This window comes from Marmota flaviventris, chromosome 12, assembly GCF_047511675.1.
Source record: "Marmota flaviventris isolate mMarFla1 chromosome 12, mMarFla1.hap1, whole genome shotgun sequence".
Lineage (NCBI taxonomy): Eukaryota > Metazoa > Chordata > Mammalia > Rodentia > Sciuridae > Marmota > Marmota flaviventris.
In genome coordinates, this window is record NC_092509.1 from 92,775,545 (window position 1) to 92,796,639 (window position 21,095).

At 36.2% G+C, this 21,095-nt stretch overlaps 1 protein-coding gene across 2 annotated transcripts in view; it reads right to left on the reverse strand.

Annotated features, from left to right (window-relative positions):
* Positions 1-21,095, reverse strand: part of Hmcn1 (hemicentin 1) — a 385,362-nt gene that overhangs the window by 196,286 nt on the left and 167,981 nt on the right. The window contains exons 12-15 of one of the 2 annotated variants that reach the window (XM_027934946.2): positions 9,173-9,314; positions 7,793-7,920; positions 5,121-5,234; positions 247-405 (exon numbers count right to left, since the gene is read on the reverse strand). In XM_027934946.2, coding sequence (XP_027790747.2) covers positions 247-405; positions 5,121-5,234; positions 7,793-7,920; positions 9,173-9,314 — 543 coding nt within the window. Of the gene's footprint in view, positions 1-246; positions 406-5,120; positions 5,235-7,792; positions 7,921-9,172; positions 9,315-21,095 lie in introns of those variants that run through there. The other variant, XM_071600213.1, reaches the window with a different exon arrangement.

The following is a 21,095-nucleotide window of genomic DNA, read 5'->3' on the forward strand; positions in this document are numbered from 1 at the left end:
AGACATAATTATGGCGTCTTCTTTTTAGGGTTTTTGTGAGAGTTTAATAGAATAAAGCATGAAATGTTCTCACTACAATGAATAGAACATAGAAAGCACCAAGTGAATGCCAACTACCATTGCTCCATCAATAATCTGAAATGCTTGCTCCGATTTAGCCATTCTGACAAATGTTTCTACCAAATTATTTAAAACTTATTGAATATAACTTCAAAACAAATTTGTCTATCAGATCCAGATGCTTACAGCCAACATCCAGGGTTATTTTGCCAGTTGCTCTTCCAGCATCATTGATGGCTACACATGTATAATCACCAGCATCCAGATCTTGTGTTTCTTGAATCTTCAAAAGTCCCAAGAGAGGGTCAATCGTGAGGAATGTTGAGGGCCTCAACTCAAGATCTCCTAAGTCAAAACAAAGTGGAGAACATTAAACACTGGAGTACTTACCTAGTTTACTCAGCTATTGGTTTGACTTCAAAACTTCTGAATAAACTTGATTGCAGAATTTCTAAAAGCAAAATGCAAGTTGGTTTGCACAACATAGACACTTCCTAGAGTCTAAAATCAGGCCCTGAAATGAACGGTGTACAATTTTTTTTTTACTACTTATATCTGTATATGTACCTAAATAAGAATGAACTGTTGGACATGCTGGGGAACTGCCAAGTGCTGGCACCTGTGATAGTAAGAAGGGAACAAGACGATGAAGGTTGAAAGAGGTTTCTGCCATCTTTGTGGCAGGATGCAATTCAGCTACCCAGGAAACACCTGAGAGACTACAGGTATCTTAGTTCAGCTAAGGCACAGGTTTTTGTTTTGCTGAGTGCTATCAGTTAGATTTTGTCTTTGAGAAGCATGAGCTGCTGAGAAAATTCTAAGGATGGCTGAGGAGGAAGAAACCACAGCTGGCTGGAGAGGTTAGGGGAAAGCTTCTGGGAGAAAAGAAATCTGTAGTATTCATTAAAAATCTTGATGTGGGAGATATAGGGGTTGGGGAGTAAAGGCAGGGATCTAATGTGTGGGAGACAGAACTACATATTGAGTTAGAGCTCAGGATCAAAACAAGATGGACCAAGAAACCAGTTATTTCTGGGTTATGCCATGCGCCATATGCCATTTGCCCCTGTAGTCCCTCAAAATCCCCAGAACCTCTCCTCTTTGAAGTCAAACAATGATTCAACTAAATTTTAATTTAGGCTAAACTTCTTATGCTTCCCTTCTTCCAGGAGGTCTCCTCTCCAAAGAATGAAATTAATCAGAACAACTAGCATCATAAAAGAGTACATGGTACTAGATATTTATTGCCAGCCCAATGTCTACATCTTCTTTGTTTTGTAAAGAATGACATAAAACATGTGAGGACCCTGAAAACATCCAGAAGGTTTGAGAGCCCTTGCTCTTAGGGTTTCATGGCATTCCCAGATGTCATGTCTGAAAGGGTACCGTTCAAAATGTCACAAACCAGCCATGGGCCCTGGGTTCAAAAACCATAGAACTAACTCTTCTGTGCAAAAAAGAACAAAGAAGTTCATAGGAATAACTGTTTGCAAAGAGCGCCCAGGAGCTAGTAATTCTCTAGCACACTGCAAAACAGCACCAATCAACAGACTCAGGACAAGAAACAGCCAATTCTCTCCTTGTTTATAAAATTGTCGGAGGAGGGGAGGTCAAAGGAGCTCTAAATTAAAAAAAAAATGCATTAGCAACCAACCGTCAGTGCCAAAAATGAAGTATTTTCCAGCATTCCAGTATTTAAAACCCCCAATCATCCTTTTAAGCTTGCTACTATATACCACTAAAGAATGATAGAAGAAACTAAAGCTGTGTCTGTGTGCCTCTGGGAAATTTTCATAAATAAAAGCAGATGATGTTGACATAAACTTTCCTCCCACCAAAGAAGGATGCAACGTGACCCTGCTATTCATTAAGTATTAAAATGTTTGGACTACACACATTTAGGCTTTTGGAATTTACTTTTCCCCTATTTTTCTGAGGACATAACTTTCATTAGGGGATGAAAATAAAGACCTATTGTTAGTGGCCCTTTTTCAAAATAAAAATGTTTAAAGAATAGTAGTCATGAATCATGCTAAGTGAAATAAGTCAATCCCCAAAAACCAAAGGCCAAGTATTCTGATATGTGGATGCAATGCTGACCCACAATTGGTGGGGGGGTGGGGGCAGGTTCACCAGATGGACAGGGTGGAATGGAGGGGGGATGGGAATGGGAAAGACAGTAGAATTAATCAGACATAACTTTCATACATGTTCATACATGAATACATGACCAGTGTAGCTCCACATTATGTACAACCACAAGAATGGGAAGTTATACTCCATGTATGTATGATATGTCAAAATACACTCTACTGTTATGTATAACTAAAAAGAACAAATAAATTTTTTTAAGTAAATAAAATTTAAAAACACTAGTCATGAAACAAAAAATATAAATTGGAAAACACTAATTTAATCAAATTTGAATTTGATACTCTCCTTTCTTGATCTCCATTGAAAAAATAGTTACTGAAAAAATAATTATAGAATTATTAAGATGCCATAAATATAGAACCTTTCAAATGGAAATTAAATAGGAATTATTAAGTTTAAATATTAAATAAGACTGAAGAATGTTAGGTACATCAAAAATTACATAAATGTTCCTGATAATTTGTTGTAAAATTTAACAGTCCTTACTACTGAGAAAGGTTCTCTTTCAGCTAGATTTAAATTCAGCCCTGGCCTCGGTGGGTATAATGACTAACGGAGAGGTCATTATCCTCAGCACAAGAGCCATTCAAATAGTAGATGATTAAGTAGTTATCAAATATGTGTATCTCAAGACCCCTAAGTCACTCTTAAAAATTATTGGGAATGCCAATCAACTGTTGCTAATATGGATTATACTTATTTGCATTTTAATTTTTAGAAATTGAACTGAGACATTTAAAAACATATGTATTAACTTATTTTATAATGAATCCATATTTTAATATTGCAAATGTATTTATGAAAAAATAATATTTTCCAAAACAAGAGAAAATTAGTAAGCACAATGGCACTGTTTCACTTTTTTTGCAAGTTTCCATAAAGTCTAATGTCGAGTGTAATAGAAGACAGCTGAGTGCTCATATTTGCTTCTGCATTCCCTTCACTGGATATCACACCACGCGGCCTCCAGAACCTTCACCATGCACTCTAAAGACAATGAGTTAAAAAAGACAAATAACATCCTAACATTATCATAACAATAGTTTTGATCTTGAGGATCCCTTGCAAACATTGTGAGGAACCCCTACAGATTTCAAACTACATTTTAAGGACTACCAATTTGGATAAATAAATCTAATTTTAAAGATATTTTACCACACATGTCGTTTTATTTGATTTTAATTGTATCCCCGATTCTCATTTGTGCAGTGAATTGCCTGCCTGTGTCAGAGGATACACTGGCTTGATCCCAAAGCTCAGGGAAGCTCTGTTGATGGTTAATAAGCATTGGGAACTTGTCTTCCAATACGATCTATCAGTATCTAATACCCATATGCTAACTCTGTTGGCTCATAACTTGGGCAGGGAAATGGAATGTTATTTACTGGACCTACTGGACTAATATATCTAAGGCTGAGAGGAAAAAAAACTAATCGGTGAATTCCAGAACCTTCCATGTGGTGGCTGCCTGGCTCCCTACCTCCTCCTTTAGTTTCCAAGCTATTTGTGGGAACATAACAGACATAAAAACAAGTTTTTCAGGACAGTAGCCTTATTTGGGGAGAATAAAAGACTTTCTGTGTGATTCTACTATATACAGGCAGAGAAATCGGCACATCCTAATACTGTGTCGCATTCTTATTTTCCTCATAAAACTACTGAATCACATTTAAAATTCTGTCTCCCTAACAAATTTTCTAGTTCTATTTAATTATAACGGGAACTTAAAATTGATATTTATTTCACTTGATAATTCAAAGATTTAAGTATTTTAAATAAATAAAATTAGTTTATGTTAATTTAAATAAGCCTGATTAAGGAGCCTCAATTCAGAAATGTCTTCTTATCAGGAACAACATAAAGACTACTAATCTTTTAACATAGAAAGTAATGAAAATGGCATTATTTCCTGATTTCCCTACTCACTTTGTTTTATATTATTTTAAAAATATTTGTTTTCCACATAAAGCCTTTCTTTTTCACCTCATGTTCCCCAAGAGTTTGAACCCGAGGTGAATTCATAATTTTGTGATTATGACATCAACCTGTTGCTATGGGAATGTCTATGATTTAACAAACAGAATCACAACAATAGTGCTTTGTACTATTTAGCATTTTTCATTTGAAGATTAAAAAATATTTTGCAAACAGCATCTCAATAATCCTAGCAACCTTCCTGTTAGGGTGTTTGCAGGATTTTTTTTTCTTCCTTTTCTCATGAATTGGAGAACTGAGACAGAAGCAGAAGCAAGGGTTTTTACACAGTTATCTACTGTCAGCATCTGAACCTGGACCAGGATCCAAGTGTCTTCTCACTAAGGCCAAGCGTCACATTATTGCTCTGTCATTATACAACCACAGAGGTATAAGCTTTGAGTTAAAAATGCAAATAGATAGTTTCTGTACTTGATATAAGCATCTATGATGCACAATGATGCTGAACGATGCATTCTTTTGTCTTTGAATTCTCTATAAATCTCAACGTGTGTCTTTAGGTGAGCACTTTATACAAACCATCCTTGATAATCCAGAAAACTCATTAGTAGTAGGAGCTAGCATATCTAAGAAAAGTGAACTAAAATCAGTGAAGCTATTTTAAATGTTAACTGAATATTCTTGGACGATTTTCTACAGGAAACAATCCTAAACTAACAAAGAGAATGTTCAGCTGGATTAGCAAAGGCAGACTTTTCCTGCTTTGATTTTCACAGTCCTGTAATCCATACCAGATGTCAAATCCTGAAATTCAGAGTTCAAAATTGTGAACTATTGTCTCTAGTGAGATCATAAACACATTTTATGGGGCTGCTATGTCACACACCAAAACAAAATTTTAACAAATCATTTTTTTAAAAAAAGAAAACAAAACTAAGTGAACCAGACATGAACATGCTTAAGAAATGTACCTTTGAACCACTTAACTTGAGGTGGAGGCACACCAGAGGTTTTGCATTCCATAACTGTTGTGTCCCCAAGGGCAACCAAGAGCTCACTCTGAACTACAATCAACTTTGGGGCTTCTGGAAAAAAGAAAAGAAAAAACAAGCATTCAAATAGTTAACATTTAGCCCAATACCACATGGACCTTGCTTATGTTTGCTACGTGAAATTAATTAATAAATGAACAGTATTTAAGTGCATGTGGTAATTTCAATGTTAACAATCAGAAAGAAATTCTTCTAATGCATGAACATACAGATGTGCATTTTGAAAAGATCATTTATTAAGGTAAAAAAGGATATTAGATAAAATAATACTTAAAACATAAAATAATTATTATAAAATTCAGTCCAAAAATTCAGGAAATTATTTGAAAGGTCTTTATGAAAAAAAAGTATGTAAAAAAATAAAAGGTTTGGAAAGCCAAATACATCTTACAGCAATAATACTAAAGGGACAGAGGAATAACTGCAATAAAAATAAGGTCAAAAGAGGAACAATGATAAGACTGACGTGGCTCAAGTAAGACCTGAAGATAATACAGTTGCAGATGAATTTATTAATAACTTTTTCTATGCAATTGTAAGGATAGTTATGTCTAATTACAGAGATAGGACTTGCATCCAAGACTAAAGTTTGCATCTGTAAATACAGTCTCTCAGTTTAGACTCTACTTTTTCCTGTCATGCTTATATATAGATGTTGTGTAATATACTTTACATTTCTTTCCTTGGCTTTCCAATACACTTCTGTCCTTAGGTTTGTTTGTTTCACTGTTGACAAAAGTGCTAGATCACGCACACATTTTCTCTTAATCAGACAGGTTAGGATTTCCAAACTTCAACTGACAAGAGTTTTAAATACAAGTAAGAATTCACTACTCAAAGAACATGTCACTCCTCTGCTAGAAAACTTTCAGCTATTCCCACTGCCTCCATAATTCGGCTTTCAAAAATCATACATTGGTGCTCAGTTTTCATTGTAACCTTAGCATCTTCACCCTTCCTCACAGATCTACACTGGCAACCCAAACAGAACCTACTATCTATCTTCCTGCCTTTGCTGTTTTCTCTTTCTGAAATGCCCTTTGCCACAGTTCTTCAAATCCCACTAATTCTTCCAGACTGGGCTTAAATCCTGTCTCCTTTGAGAAATCTTTGCAAATTCCCCAGTCGGAATTACTCTCCCCCATGCCAACCTCACACAGCGACACTTGTCTAATTTGTTATATTTCTTTCTGTATCCACTCCTATCATGCAAGCTCTTGAAAGGCAAGGTACTGTGGCATTCCTTTATTTTACACTCCAGGCACCAGCACAGCATTTTTGCATACTCTAGATGCTTAATCTGTTAAAAACAAAATGTGTTGAATATTTTGATTTCTAGGCGAATGAATTAAAATCTGTTTCTGCAATATAGAATTTCATGTCAGTCACTTATTCTACATTCCTATGTGTTTATTCCTTTTCCACCCAGATGTTTTGTGACCATTTCTAAACCTGAGCCCACCATCCTTTACAAATTTAACATGTACCTTCCTCATTTCTATATATAAACGAGATCACCTCTTTCCAGGCCCTCAGGTTCAAGACTTAGGACACTTTTTTTTTTTTTGAAAGAGAGAGAGAAAAATTTTTAAATATTTATTTTTAGTTTTCGGTGGACACAACATTTTTTTTTATTATTATTTTTATGTGGTGCTGAGGATTGAACCCGGGTCCCGCCCAAACTAGGCGAGCACTCCACCGCTGAGCCACAATCCCAGCAAGACTTAGGACACTTTTGACACTTAAAACATCCCTTTGCTCTGCCAGTTTTACTATCTTACTATGAATGAAGTGGAGGGAGAGAGGGAACTGGTGGATATGTGGTCGTTCATTATTCAAGTTTATAGCCTGACACTGAGCATATGATGCTTATCTCTTTTATTTAATTATAATGACCTAATAGAAATATTCTAACAAATAATTGTCACAAGTATACCTTTAATAAATGTGTCAGTTTGGAGGGAATAAATTATAGAATAAAAGTGAAAATAATATGATACACTTTATTTGGGGGGGGGGGGTACGCCAGGGATTGAACCCAGGGGTGCTTAACCACTGAGCCACATCCCCAAAGCTTTTTATTTTTTTATTTTTGAGACAGGGTCTAAGTTGCTTAGTGACTCACTAAATTGCTGAGGCTGGCTTTGAACTTATGATTCTCCTGCCTCAGCCTTCCAAAACGTTGAGATTACAAGCGTGCACCACCACACCCTGGCTCACAGTTTTGAATATAAGTAGAATATTAAAAAATGGAAGTTGAGATAAGCTAGAAAGGATATGGAATTTATTATTTGAAAGTGACATAATGCCAAGAATAAGTGAATCCTGGAAGAATAGAATTCTGTAGACAATCTGGAACTCTCAAAATCTGGAAGCTCCTTTAATTTCTGTTGATTAATAAAGTTATTCGACTCTTGAACTTTTAACCTGAACTAATTATCATATGTTCTTTAATCAGTATGTGATGTGAATAATAAATTATAATGCTAGGTATAACTTATTCCTAATATTAATTTTCAGGAATGTACTTTTACATTGTTTGAAAAGATATTCATCTTACTTTAATTGCCTTTTAAACTGATTATACTTGCCAATGTATCTGAGAGTGGAAGTTTGTTTATCTGTTCCCGCTGAATTACTTGCCAGGCAACCATAGATCCCTGCATCTTTAGGAACTGCATTTTTAATAAATAAGGTACCTTCTGAGGTCATCCTATATCTGTGAATAAAAAGCAAAGAGAAATTGAAAATACCATAATAATAGAATCAAAATACTACAGCACCTCCCTATCAAATATTTTAGAGTTATATTTTGGTGCTATTTACAGAAATGATTAACATCATCATTTCACATGCAGAGATATAGTGCTATCACTACTACTAGTACTACTACTACTACTACTACTACTAATAATAATAATAATAATAATAAATATTTTAGAGTTATGTTTTGGTGCTATTTGTAGAAATGATTAACATTGTCATTTCACAAGCAGAGATGTTGTACTACTACTATTACTACTACTACTACTATTACTACTAATAGCACATAACATACTGGCCATGTGCCAAGGATTGCTCCAGGAGCTTTACAATTATTAACATCATTTTCAATTATTTTCACAACCCAGTGGGTTAGGCAATTTTAGTGTCTCCATTTTACAAATGAGCAAAGAGGTTACATAACTTGGCCAAAGTCAAGATGTGTCATTCAACAAAGGTACTGGAATTTGTACCCAGGCAATTTTGCTTGTTGTGATGAATTACCATGCTCAATGGTTCCTGAAAAGGAAAACCTGAGAGATGCAATACATCCTGTCACTCAGGCAGTGTGCATGATGAGTCTAGGAATAGAATCCGGCTCAGCTTGCGGGATCATACCTACTCCACTTCATGCCAAACCCAGATTAATGAAAGCCCACAGCTGGAAACTGTTGCTTATGTTCCACACACTTATTACCTTATGAGCATGAAAGGATCCAATGTCTTTAAGAAGTGCCTAGGAGAATAAAATAGCTCTCAATGCAGTATGGCAAAAGTGGCAGTAGTTACCAAGAAAGCCTTGCACACACTGTAATAGAGCTTCTTTTGTGTTCTGTGCACCACTCCCCACTAAAACCCAGAATAACTCCTTAAATAGATCTGTTAAAACTATATGATACATTCCCCCACAGAAATTTTATTATCCCCTTTCAATGGCTCGTGTTAAACCAAGTGCTATGTGTACAATTTAAAGTATTGGAAAGCACTTGTTCTAGCTATTGAATTAAAGGCTTAATAATCTCAAACTCTATAAAGTTATTGTTTGTATTATATTTTGACATTTCCAAATCTGTTCAGAAAATGTAAAAGCTGTGGATTTTCATTAAACCTCCTTTAATATTACGGATTTGGTTAGATTCTCTCAGTTCAGAAATTTCATCAACTTTTCTCATTCAATAAAAACAAGGAACATGATACAAACCCAGTACCTGTGTGAACCCACAATAAACATATCGTTAACGGTCCAGGCAATCTTTGGTTTTGGATAACCTGTTGCAGAACACATGATGGAGACCTCAGACCCTCCTGTGAAAGACTGGTTCTTGGGCATCACAGTAACTCTGGGAGGCTCTGCAAGTAAAAAGAAACTTATGTAGTGAAATGCCCATCTATCTTGATATTAGGAGCTTACACCTTCATCAGATTCTGAAGGCTTCTCAACCACCTGTCTACTCCATTACCGGTTTTATATTTACATGGCTTGGCTGTAAGAACTAATCTTCAAAGAAAGTACTACTAAACTCTCTGAATGTGCATACTTTTCACTTGATAAAATAAATGACAATAAACTCATTCGACAATAAACAGATTCCATGAGTATTAACATACATAATGAATTTATTCAATACTATCTGGTTTTCCTGCACAATTATTATGCACCACACATGGATACACTGATGAATCAGAGAGACATACTGGGTGCTTTCTACTGAATTGGACTGTTAACTATAAATGAAATTGAGAAATTCAGTTAGCTGCTTAGATCTGGATATATTTATGATACCTCTTTAGTAGAAGTCAGTCTGCAAATTGTGGCTCACTTTCACTAAGAACCCTCAGTCTAAGGACTCCCTATACATTTGAAAGAGATGGAAGTGGCATTCCTATGGTGCAGCAGCTACTCAACTCAAGAACCTAATTAGTGCCTAATTGCTAGCAGCTCACAATCACCCCTTCTCTTTTTTCCCTGTTTACATAGCATTTTTCAAATTATGATCTAGTCTTTGAAGTGAATGTTTGACGGATTTTTTCCGGCCTGTGGATTTGGTTGATAGCCTCATTATTCTACAGATTCTTCTGGGTGAACATGGGGCTAGAAAAATGCATGAGGTCAAGGGCAGACTGGCTATGGCCAGCAAGTTCACATTGTGATTCCATCTGGAGTCCATCAGTTCTGAGATGTTCAAGGACTCACTGCATGCAGTAGGGGTGGTACAGACGGTCTGCATGGGATAAGAGAAAATTGACAATTCTTTTATCTTTCAAATTTACTGAATACCCACATTTTGAATAAGTCCCACCTTCCTAAAATAAAATGCTTCTCATGTCGAGTTCATGTTGACATGAGATTGCTGCAGAGATTCAGGCAGCTTTCAGGATTTTTTTTTTTTTTAATCTCAACTTGGTGCCTTCCAATGGAGTCTGCCAGAAGTGGCCTGGCATCTCTCCCAGCAAGAATCCCACTGGTAGGCTCTGTAGTTCAGATATCAAAGTGAAAATAAATGTCAGTTACCCAAACCAGGATGCAGAGAGCTAAGAGGTTATTGAAGAAATAAAGCCTGGATATAGGGCGCTGCTCAGGGTCATGAAATAAATCTGTGAGCAACACACAGATGGGATGACTTCATCCTACAGAAGGTGAGAACTTTACCCATGCCCTAGAAGGACTTCCTGCTGATAAGAAAACCAGAAAGGACAAGAACAAACACAGAAAAGCAAAACCGGATTCCCACCAAATAAGAGTTGAATAAAGATGGTCAAAATGAATCATCCTTTACTTAATAATGTTCATACAGAAGTAATAGATCTTACTATTTTAACTGTTAACTTTTTAATCCATAGGGAAAAAATTAATTTCTCATTTAAATAAAGTCAACTTACTTGGGCAAGAAGGTGCAACTGAGGAATCATAGTTTACTTTCATCAACGAAGTGACATCATTTGCCCTCAAACAAACCAAATCACATTTTCTGATTGTTAAATGATAAACTTTTTTTTAATGGGGAAAAAGTATTAAAACCATAGCTAGAAATCCAAAGTCCAAGTTGAAGCTTTGGGAAAAATAATCAAAATTTTTACTTGAGGTTTTCTATCTCATTTCAAAACCACCACCATCATCACCATTAACATCACCACCACCACTGTCCACCATTGACACCGTGATCCTCACAACAGCTGGCTTTTTATGAGCAAGCTGGAACATAGGAACATGGCTCTCTGGGGTAAGGAGGCATTTTTTTATTTTTATTTTTAAATTCTAACAAAAACAAAATGCATAAGTTTTTATGACTCCTCACTAAAGTCTTAAAATAGTTATACATAAATATGTAAGACATTAACAATAAAAAGAAACACTTTTAAGACTTGTTTTCCTGTACTACTAGTGGTAGGGTTGACAAAATAAATTATAACTGGTCATGAAAACAGGCATCTCTCTCTCTGCCTACCAAGATCAGGGAAGGAGAAAAACCTCATCTCTCTTGGAAACTGCTAACATGATCTTCCCACTTGCAGACACATCTCCTGTCAGCCCAGAGTGACCTGCTGCTTTTAAGCTTCTGGTAGGAAATTCTTCAAGAAGAGACCTAATGACTTTCTCTTTAAGGTGATTTAACTGTTGCTGACAGATTCACCAGATAATGCTCATACTTTTAACCTAAGCCAGTAACTTACAATATTTTTCATCACTGAAGTATTTAGAGTACCTAGGCAAATTTTTGTATTTTCATTTTTCCACTCAACGAATATTTATGAAGTTCCTACTATTTGCAGTCCTCAGAGATTTCACAGGATACCAAGTCAAAAGATACATTGTGGGAGGCCAACCTTATGGGTGACTGAGTTATACTCCCCAGCTGGGTGCTGAGGCGCTCAGTCACAGAAATGGGTGTGTCTTGCTACAGCCCCATGGGTGAAGCTATGCTCACCTGTCCCTTTGTAATATAACCCCTTGCCCTGTTTAGGATAGAATCTTCCATGGAAGTGCCTTGTGTGTGTCCCCTCCTCTTACTGTGCCCTTGGGTGTGGCCTACCCAGGTGTCAGTCAACCTGCTGACAGTGGACATCATGAAGATAGACTCAGCCCCCTGAAACCTGTCCCCTTGCCTCATTTGAATAGCTTCTCCTCAATAAAAGGGGTCAGTGCGTGCTCCCTCTTTCTTTCTGCGGACCTTTAAGGTCAGAGGAGCCGTCACAGCAACCCCAAAGAAAAAGGTATTTGTGTCTCTTGTGTGGTTATTTCGTGCAGCCCAGTTAGCCCAGTTTATCTAGAGTGACCCCTGAGCCTTTTAGTCACGAGAACAGAAACCCAGCAGTACATTGTATAAAATTAAGGACTGGATCTCTTTCTTATAGTTATAACTTACTTAAAGAAGGGGGACTCAATTTCTTAAATGCCTATCATGTGCCAGGGAGCTAACCCGAGAACCATCATTTATTTTCCACAATAATCCTATGAATTAAAGTGTTGTTACCATTTTACAGATTAAAAAAAAAAAACTAAGAATGGAAAAATGATTTTCCAATGTCATGCAAAAGTAGAGCTATGAGTCAAACTCAGGCCTTGCTGGCTCGCTTATGTCTGTCAATCATCATCATCATCATCATCATCATCATCATCCTGTTCACAATGGGTTAGCTACATTAATATACATAAAACACCTAGAATGATTCCTGACATTTATTAGGCATTGCGTAACTCTTGCTTTTATTATCAATATTACATTATTTGGTAAAGAATGACAAATAAACAATACAGTGTTCCAAATCCATCTATGCCTATATATTACCTCAACATTTACAAAGGAAAATTGATCACCACTATCCTTATATTTGCATATTATATTTAGATTACACACTTATTTATAAATAATACTTACTTAATTCTCCAGAAATTTTAGGTATTTCCAGATACTCAGGATTTATTAGAAAATTCAATAAAATAGATAAAAATAGTCTTTTCATGTTTTACTGACAGGGAAAAAATATGCTGATGCCTCTATCATTTGGCACATGTTTTAAAAAGTTATGATATAAAGAGCATGTGGTTGTGATAATACAAATTTCATACTTAGTGAAGTAATTCTGGTCATTAGAGACTTATTTCATCAATCATCTTGAGAAATATTTCCTTTTTTTACTGCAGTATTCTCTCTGGTGACAGACTAATTAATCACAGACATCCACCCTTTCCTGATACCATAGAAAACAAATTAATAATCTAATGTTCATACAGAAATAACATTCAGGAGAAAAGGCGGCTCTGTCTAGTCTGGCCCTTTGATTTCCATGTGGCAGCATGTGATTAGGAAGGGGACATCAGCTGTGTGCTGAACATGTTCAGACTGAACCAGGACTCCTGCGTAAAACAGGACCTTCCTTCTGTACAGCCTTCAGAGGCTGCACCTCACAAGAGAACTGCTTTCCATTGTCACAAAGGGGAAACAGTCTGTTTTAAACAAAAATTGAAACTCATACCACACGATGGGGTTGGGGTTGGGGCTCAATGGTAGAGCGCTTGCCTAGTATGTGAGAGGCCCTGGGTTCGATCCTCAGTACCCCCCATAAAAATAAATAAAATAAAGGTATTGTGTCCAACTACAACTAAAAAATATTTTAAAAAATTCATACCACACACATATATATCCCCCACCACTTATTCTAAATTGTACTTGAAAACCTGACCAGTACAAGAATTCAAAAAGTTAGCCACCATTGTCACCTTAAAAGTGACCAACTGCCTTAGTCTATTTTGTAAAATATTGCCACACTCACATGATATAATTTCTAAATTGGGGTGAGCTGATTTAAGCAATACTTTCACATAATAACTCTACAAATGTTTCTTGAGATTCACCAGACTCTGTCATATAAAGAATGGTTTGAAATGTAAGCAGTAATATGATGGCATGTGTTACAACAAAAAAATGAAAGGATTTACATGATGAAATCGAAAACTGCTGTTGTGACTCCAGTAACCCACTGAAGTTAGCATGGAAACATGAAAGATAAGGTCAGTGACCCACGGGACCATCATTAAATCCTACGTTCAACCAAACCTCCAATTTATTCCTATTTCTGAAAACATGATTGATTTGTGATGTTCCCCAGTAGATTTTTCTTTGTGGGCAACACATGCCCTGAAAATGCTAAATGATCTAACATCAAGCAATGCTACCGGAGAAAATGGAAGATGACTAGAATATAATTACTGAAACCAATTTCTATTAAATTGCAGTCAGTAAAATGTGTTTTATAGAATTTCTGACCTTTCTTCTAAATAGTTTTATTTTCCTTCAAAAGGTTACATAATGACTATTGTTGAGCTTGCCGAGAATCATAATTAGTAGCTACATCCCATTCTAATTAGATGTTTAGCCACTGATTCAGGTCAATTTGTTTATTTAAAACACACTGGCACTTTTTTTCTCAATGCATTACTTCCATTTCTGATTGAGGAGGTGACTCTCCCTAGTTCTGATGCTGACTTTCACACAGGAAACCTGCCCAATGAAAATGACAAAAATCTCCAAGAACAATTTACAGTGCACAGATGTGCTTGTTCACTTAACTTTGCCTTAATTTTTAGTGAAAATAAATGGCAATGGGATATATTTTAACATTTTAAGTTTTCCTCTACTAGACAGTAGGTCAGGGGTTTCTTCCCAAGAGCAAAGAATGGAACTAAAAACAATCAACTAAACACATCAAACAAAAACAGAAATCAGTTGCCTGAGGAAGGAGATATGGAACCAAATGCAGTATTCCCAAATGATATCCCATCAATGGAAATATGAAGACCTGGTTACAACCTCTCCAAAACGGTAGTGGCTCCTGAATGACAACAATCCAAATGAATTAATCAGTGTGACAGATGCAGTGCGTTTCACAAAACGTCTCTTACTATTCTACCTTCACTATTTTTACCTTTCTTCTTTCCCCAAAAAGACTGGAATTGTACTGTGCAATACAGCAGCCACAAATATAGTCACATAAGTCTATTTAAATTCAAATTATCTAAAATTAGATCATATGTCAAAGTGAAATCCTTAGGTCACTAGTCAGATTTTAAGTGCTCAATTGCCATGTGTAGCTAGTGGCTACCGTTGAGCACAGTGCAGACAGAGAATATTTCCATCATTGTAGAAAGTCCAATTGGACAGCCCTGGGCTAGAGAGACAAGTACCAATTCTGAGGGAAAATTGCTAATTCCTTAACTTACCAGTAGGTGGTGCATTGACAACAAAACACACAGGAAAAGAGCTAGACCAAAAAAAACTATCTTGACAGTTATAAGCTCAATTTGCTGCAAAATTCCACATCCAATGTGGTTATGAAACTCAGCTGGTGAAAGAAGGGCAATACTTTGAGATATATGCAGTGATAAATTACATATTCCATTTTAATCTTAGAATCTTGATGATACAGATTTTTTTTTCAAAATCAATGATTTATAATTTCCAATTAAGTTGTGAAGATGTTGATGCAGGAGATGCTTGCTACCTTGTGTATAATTTAAGTAATTCTTAGTGATTATTTATAGGTTAACATTTATTCCACTTAATGCTATTATTTTTTTATTTCTTAACAAAAAATAATTAATTCAGGAATTTTTTAATTTGTCAAAAATAGGTTAAGACAAAAAAAGATGGATAAGGAGGACAAAATTTAAGAAGTTTTACTCTCTCACACTTAGAAAATCTTCAACTAAATGATAACTAGCATTGATTATCACAAAGCCTTTTCTTTAACTCGCTCCGCTTTATAGCAATTTCCTAAAATTCATAGCACTTCCAAATAGGAGAGAAAGGTCAAAGCTTAGATTAATTCCCATTTGGCTGAAAGAGAGTTGTGAATCATAATTAACTTTATCACTTCATGGCCTATTAGAAGACTAGTGACGTTTAACATATGTGTATCTCCTGATCCAGACTCAATGTGGCAACATCTTTTGACTGAGGCTGTTTGACCCCCTGGCATTGCAAAAACAAAAACAAAAACAAAAAATTGCTTACAGTATTTTAAAAGGGGGAAATTGTGCACAATATGCAAGAATTACAGAACCAAAAATTTATGATAGTAGGGCTATATAGAACTTCTTCAAGGAAATTTTTAAAAATCTGAGAGTTAATTGATGTTGCTGAACAAATTCATTTGCTACCTTAGGTTCTGGTCAGTGAAGCAAGCACAGGGTAGCTGGAGAACACCAATCTTGGGAGTCCAGTCTGAGATTCACAACTGCCATCCTAACCCTTCTCTCCCTTCTTTGTCCAGTCTCAAGCCCACAGAACACTGCTGCATTATTTTGTCATTTTGCTGAATCAATCCTGCAAAATCCCACAAACTTAAATATTTTCCTCCAATTATAATGAAAAGGCTACCAGAGAGAGCAGGGAACAGAAAATCCAAAAGCATGGAGATGGGTCTCCCTACTCCGCTGGGTCTTCCACACTCAGCAAGCCCACACCTCATTCCTCCCTGGCTTTGCACATGTGGTTTTCTCCACCGGGAAAAACATTCCTCACCTCAGCCTGGCACAGGATGAGTCACCTTCAGTCACCCTCTCCTCCATGAAGTCCCTTTCAATCTCAATTCATCACTTTGAGACAGAATTATAGGCTCTGGAACACAGTGATATAGTTCTCACCACACTGTGCTGCAAAAATTTGCTTTATCTCAGTATTTCTTTTAAGTTATGGGCTCTTTGAAGAGAGTGATATTATTCCCTTCTCATTTGCCTCAGTAAGGACCACAATGCCTGAGAATTTTTGGATAAATTAATGAATGAGGAATAACTGTATAAACAAATAAGACATCCACTCTAACCCTTTCTGGCAAGGATTTTTAAACAAGGCACTTCAGCTGTTATAGATTTGTTTCATTATTATGAAAAAAAAAGTGTACCTTCTAAACAGAATGATGGAGGTAGTGCCTTGGAGCACGGCATAAAGGGAGAACCTGTCATCATGATCACTAGCTACCAGATTCACATGTTCATGAACCACATGTTCCTAACATCATATCTTTCTTCAGATGCAAATAAATATTCCTGCTTTGTATCATTTAACTGAGTTTTTATTTATAACTAATATTGCACCCCTTCCTCATGTATAAAATTGCAAGTTATCTATTATTTCCTGTAATATGTATATAATATTTAGAAAGAAAATTTATTTTTTAGTTGGAAAATTAATGTATAAATAATTAAAAAATATTTGGAGGAAATAGTACACAACATAAATATATATTTAATACATGACATAAATCTTGTTCATAGTTGCAAAACTTCTATGTCCACACACTGTGCTTCTCACTAATTTTCCCACAGACACAGGATGTGCACAGGCACTAAAGACAAAACAGAACAAAATTTGAGGCCCTGTCTTGATAGAGCTCACAGGCCAGCAATCATTTTTTCTCTGTGTGCTTCTTCCAGTAGCATGTTTACAGCTCTCTACCCCCTCTGCAGCTCTCCTTAATAGCGACTCTACCATAACTTAAGTCAAAGGATTCACCAAACTGTCACAATACACCTGGTTCATTCTGAGGCATCAAAGGAGTAAGAGGGACAGAGAATTATAACCTGGCAGTCTTTCCTCCAAGCAGTCATTACACACAATGCTGCAATTTCAGAGTTTTTAAAAAGATCTCCATGAGACAGGAGATAGATGTGCCTTTTCTGTTTTTATTTATTTATTTATTTATTTATTTATTTATTTAGTGCTCTCATCCTTCCATCCATACTTGTGAACACTTTGTTTTTCTCCACCCCCTTCCCCACACTTCTTCACTTTCCTCTGACTGCCTGTGCTTTATACCTACCTATGAATAGCATATATAGGCGTTTCTGAATAGAATGCAGAAAAATGAAGCCACATCCCATGGTGGAGACCTTAGATAGGATGTGGGTTTGGCCACTTGCTGGTTTTGTAACCTGGGGCAAGTCACTAACCCCTAACTAACCATTAACCACTAACTCTACTTCCTTAGGAAAAAATACAGATGCCAATATGTAATCTTGTGATATAATGAAAACATATTGGATCTTTGTCCTAGTTCCTGGCAGAGTTCCTAAAATTCCTGGAACCTCCCAAGTGATAAGTGCCATTTTCATACGCTACAGAATGACTTGGAGCTGGGGACTCTTAGAGAGCCACAGGATGCGGGCTGGTTACAAGAAAGACCTTGGCATGATGACAGGAGTGGAACTTTCAGCACCAACCCCTGACCCCCAGGGTGGAGAGGAGGGCTAGAAATAGGTAGTGGTTAATGATTTAATCAATCATGCCTACATTATGGAACCTCTATAAAAACCTATCCTGTCAGGGTTCAGACAGCTTCTCGGTTTACGAACCCAAGGAGGTGCTGGGAAAGCAGAATACCTGGAGAGGCACAGAAGCTCCAGTTTGGCCTACCTCCTCTACGCTTAGCCTAGCATCTCTTCCTCTTGCCTATTTCTGAGTTGTACTTACAAGAGGAACAAAGCACTCTGTCTCCCCTCCACTCACATACCACTTAGCACCACTCAACAGGGGTGTATTTCCACACACGTGGGGCAATTCTCCTGTGGACATTAGCTGGGTGTCCTTTCATTCAGTTCAACTGCCACACTATAAAGGCTCAGTCCCCCAAGACTGACCCCCACTTCAGATGCCAGCTGGTTGTCAATCATACTTCAGACTGACCAGCTATAGATGGAGGGTTAACACGACCCCTCCTCCTGTCAGATGAATCCACCAGTGCAGCTCAGAGAGCTCAGGGAAGCACTTGACCTATAGCTGGCACCCCGGCGTCCACAGGGACAGGAGCTTGTGCTGTGCACCTCTTCATCTGGTTGTTTCAGGACCCTTCAATAATAAAATGGTTAATGCAAAGTGCTTTTTTTTTTATCCTTTATAATAAACTAGTAATTGTAAGTAAAGTATATTCTTCAGTTCTGTGAGCCATTCTAGCAAATTATTAAACCCTGAAGAGGTAGTCCTGGGATCCTCTGATTTTATATATTCTCTGGTTGGTCAGAAGTACAGCAGGGCCGGAACTTGTGATTGGCATCTGAAGTGAGCCCTTGACCTGTGGGATCTAATGTTAACTTGAGGTGGTGTCAGAACTGAGTTGATACACACCTTACTGGTGTTCAGAGAGTAGGAAATTTCATTGTGTGGGGGGAAAACTCTACACATTTGGCATCAGAAGTGCCATGAGTGGAAACAGATTTTAGCAGAGAATAACATAATTTGTGAGGTTTAGATGACATAATATATGCCATGGACACCCATTTTTCAAATGTCAGTAGCTTTCTCTGAAAAACTTAGTGATTGAAATGTTTGCTGACTCCTCATCTGCTCTCTCCCCCCCTGTGGACACTGCCTTGTGAAAGGACATATCTATGCCCCAGCTACTACATTCCAGCATCGAACCTCCCCAACATCTGGATGTCCTTCCTGTTATCTCTCTTAAAATCATCAGGTTTGGCTAACACACATTTTCACATGGTCCATTTTTTTTTTGATGAAAATTAAAATGTTCATGGTTTATAGCTTCTTTATAATGATTTTCTTATATGCTTGAAATGTTAAGTCATCCACATCCCTTTCTTTTTATAATCTAAATAAGTCTAATTTAACTTCTCCTTGTAAGTTCTATTTTAAGACATTTTAATGTCTTCTAAGTTTTAGGAAGATATAATTCCTTCCATCTATAATTAAAGTGTTTTAACATCTTTATAGAACATGAATGCTTTGGATGAAAGGCAAAAGAAAATGAAACAGATGATAGTCATTTGTACATTTTACTGCACAGAATTGGAATGTGTTATAACAGAAACTTGCCCTTAACCATGGAGACTGCATGTGGTGGATAAATTGAGTGAAGGCTAAACTCTTCTTACAAGAAAACTTAATTTATTTATCAATTGAAATTGTGCAAATGTACAATTACTTTTGTTAGACTTCACTTTTTTTTTTTTTGGACTTCACTTTTGGTTCAGAAAAAATTTAAAGAAGCATACTCTGTAATTCAGTGCTACAATATTTCAGATGCTTAAGCTTTCAATTAGGAATTTTTGTACTAACTTGATACTTTACATCATAACACATTTTAGTTTACAAACAACTCTCAATGGTATTAGGTACCAAAGAGATTTTTTAAATACATAAAATAACTTCTGACATTTTATAGATATGAGATGAACTTCTCAAATAAGTTGTCCAGTTACAAGTAATCTTATCTGAAAACCAAATGAAGTCATCATCTCAACTCTAAGCGATGTCAGGTAAATTCCATAAATCTCATACTATTAAAAAAAAAGCGTTCAGAGAAGACAAATACATGGGCTTGCAAAGCACGTTTCTAGAAGACTAGTCATTTGAGGATAATAAAATTAATATTAGCCAAGATTCTCAAAAGTGAAGCTTTATTAGAGTAAGTTCTTCCCACATCATGAGTGGTCCACAAGTGTGATACAATATTCTTTGGGGAAAGGGGCTGTGTTTAAACAAACATGAAAGAAAAAGGTCAATGAGTAAGAATGTGTGTGTGTGTTTGTTTTTTTTCCCCGCATATAAGAACAGCAATGCAGAGGGCTCATTAGCACTCAGAAATAAAAGTGACAACCTGTACAAATAAGTTAAACGAGGTCTATCTACCAAAGTGAATCAGAAGAAACTCAGCCAAGGGAGTGTTTCTTTTTCTTTAAAGAGTGAACTGCATCATAAAAAAAAATAAAAATCAAGGTATCAAAAGCTAGCATACAACATGAAATTGCCAGCATACTGGTACACCTACGAGAACGACTGTGCCTACAAATGAATCTTAGAATTACCTTTTCTAAGATCAATTTTTTTAGAACTAAACATTTCTATATTTGAGGAATAGCATAGTAGATCCTTATTTTGTATTCTTTATTTCCATACAACAGATAAGAGATATTTCTTCTGATAGATTGATATTGACCTAACACAAGTTTTTAAATCTTATTGCTTTTCTTTTTTGAGAGGCATTATTATATTCTTATTTCTTTATTTTAAATTATCTTTTAATTATTTTAAATAAAAAAGGGATAAAACATCCCAATATAGATAGAAAACACATAAAGCCATTCAAAATTCAATTTCCCAATAAAATTAATATGAACAT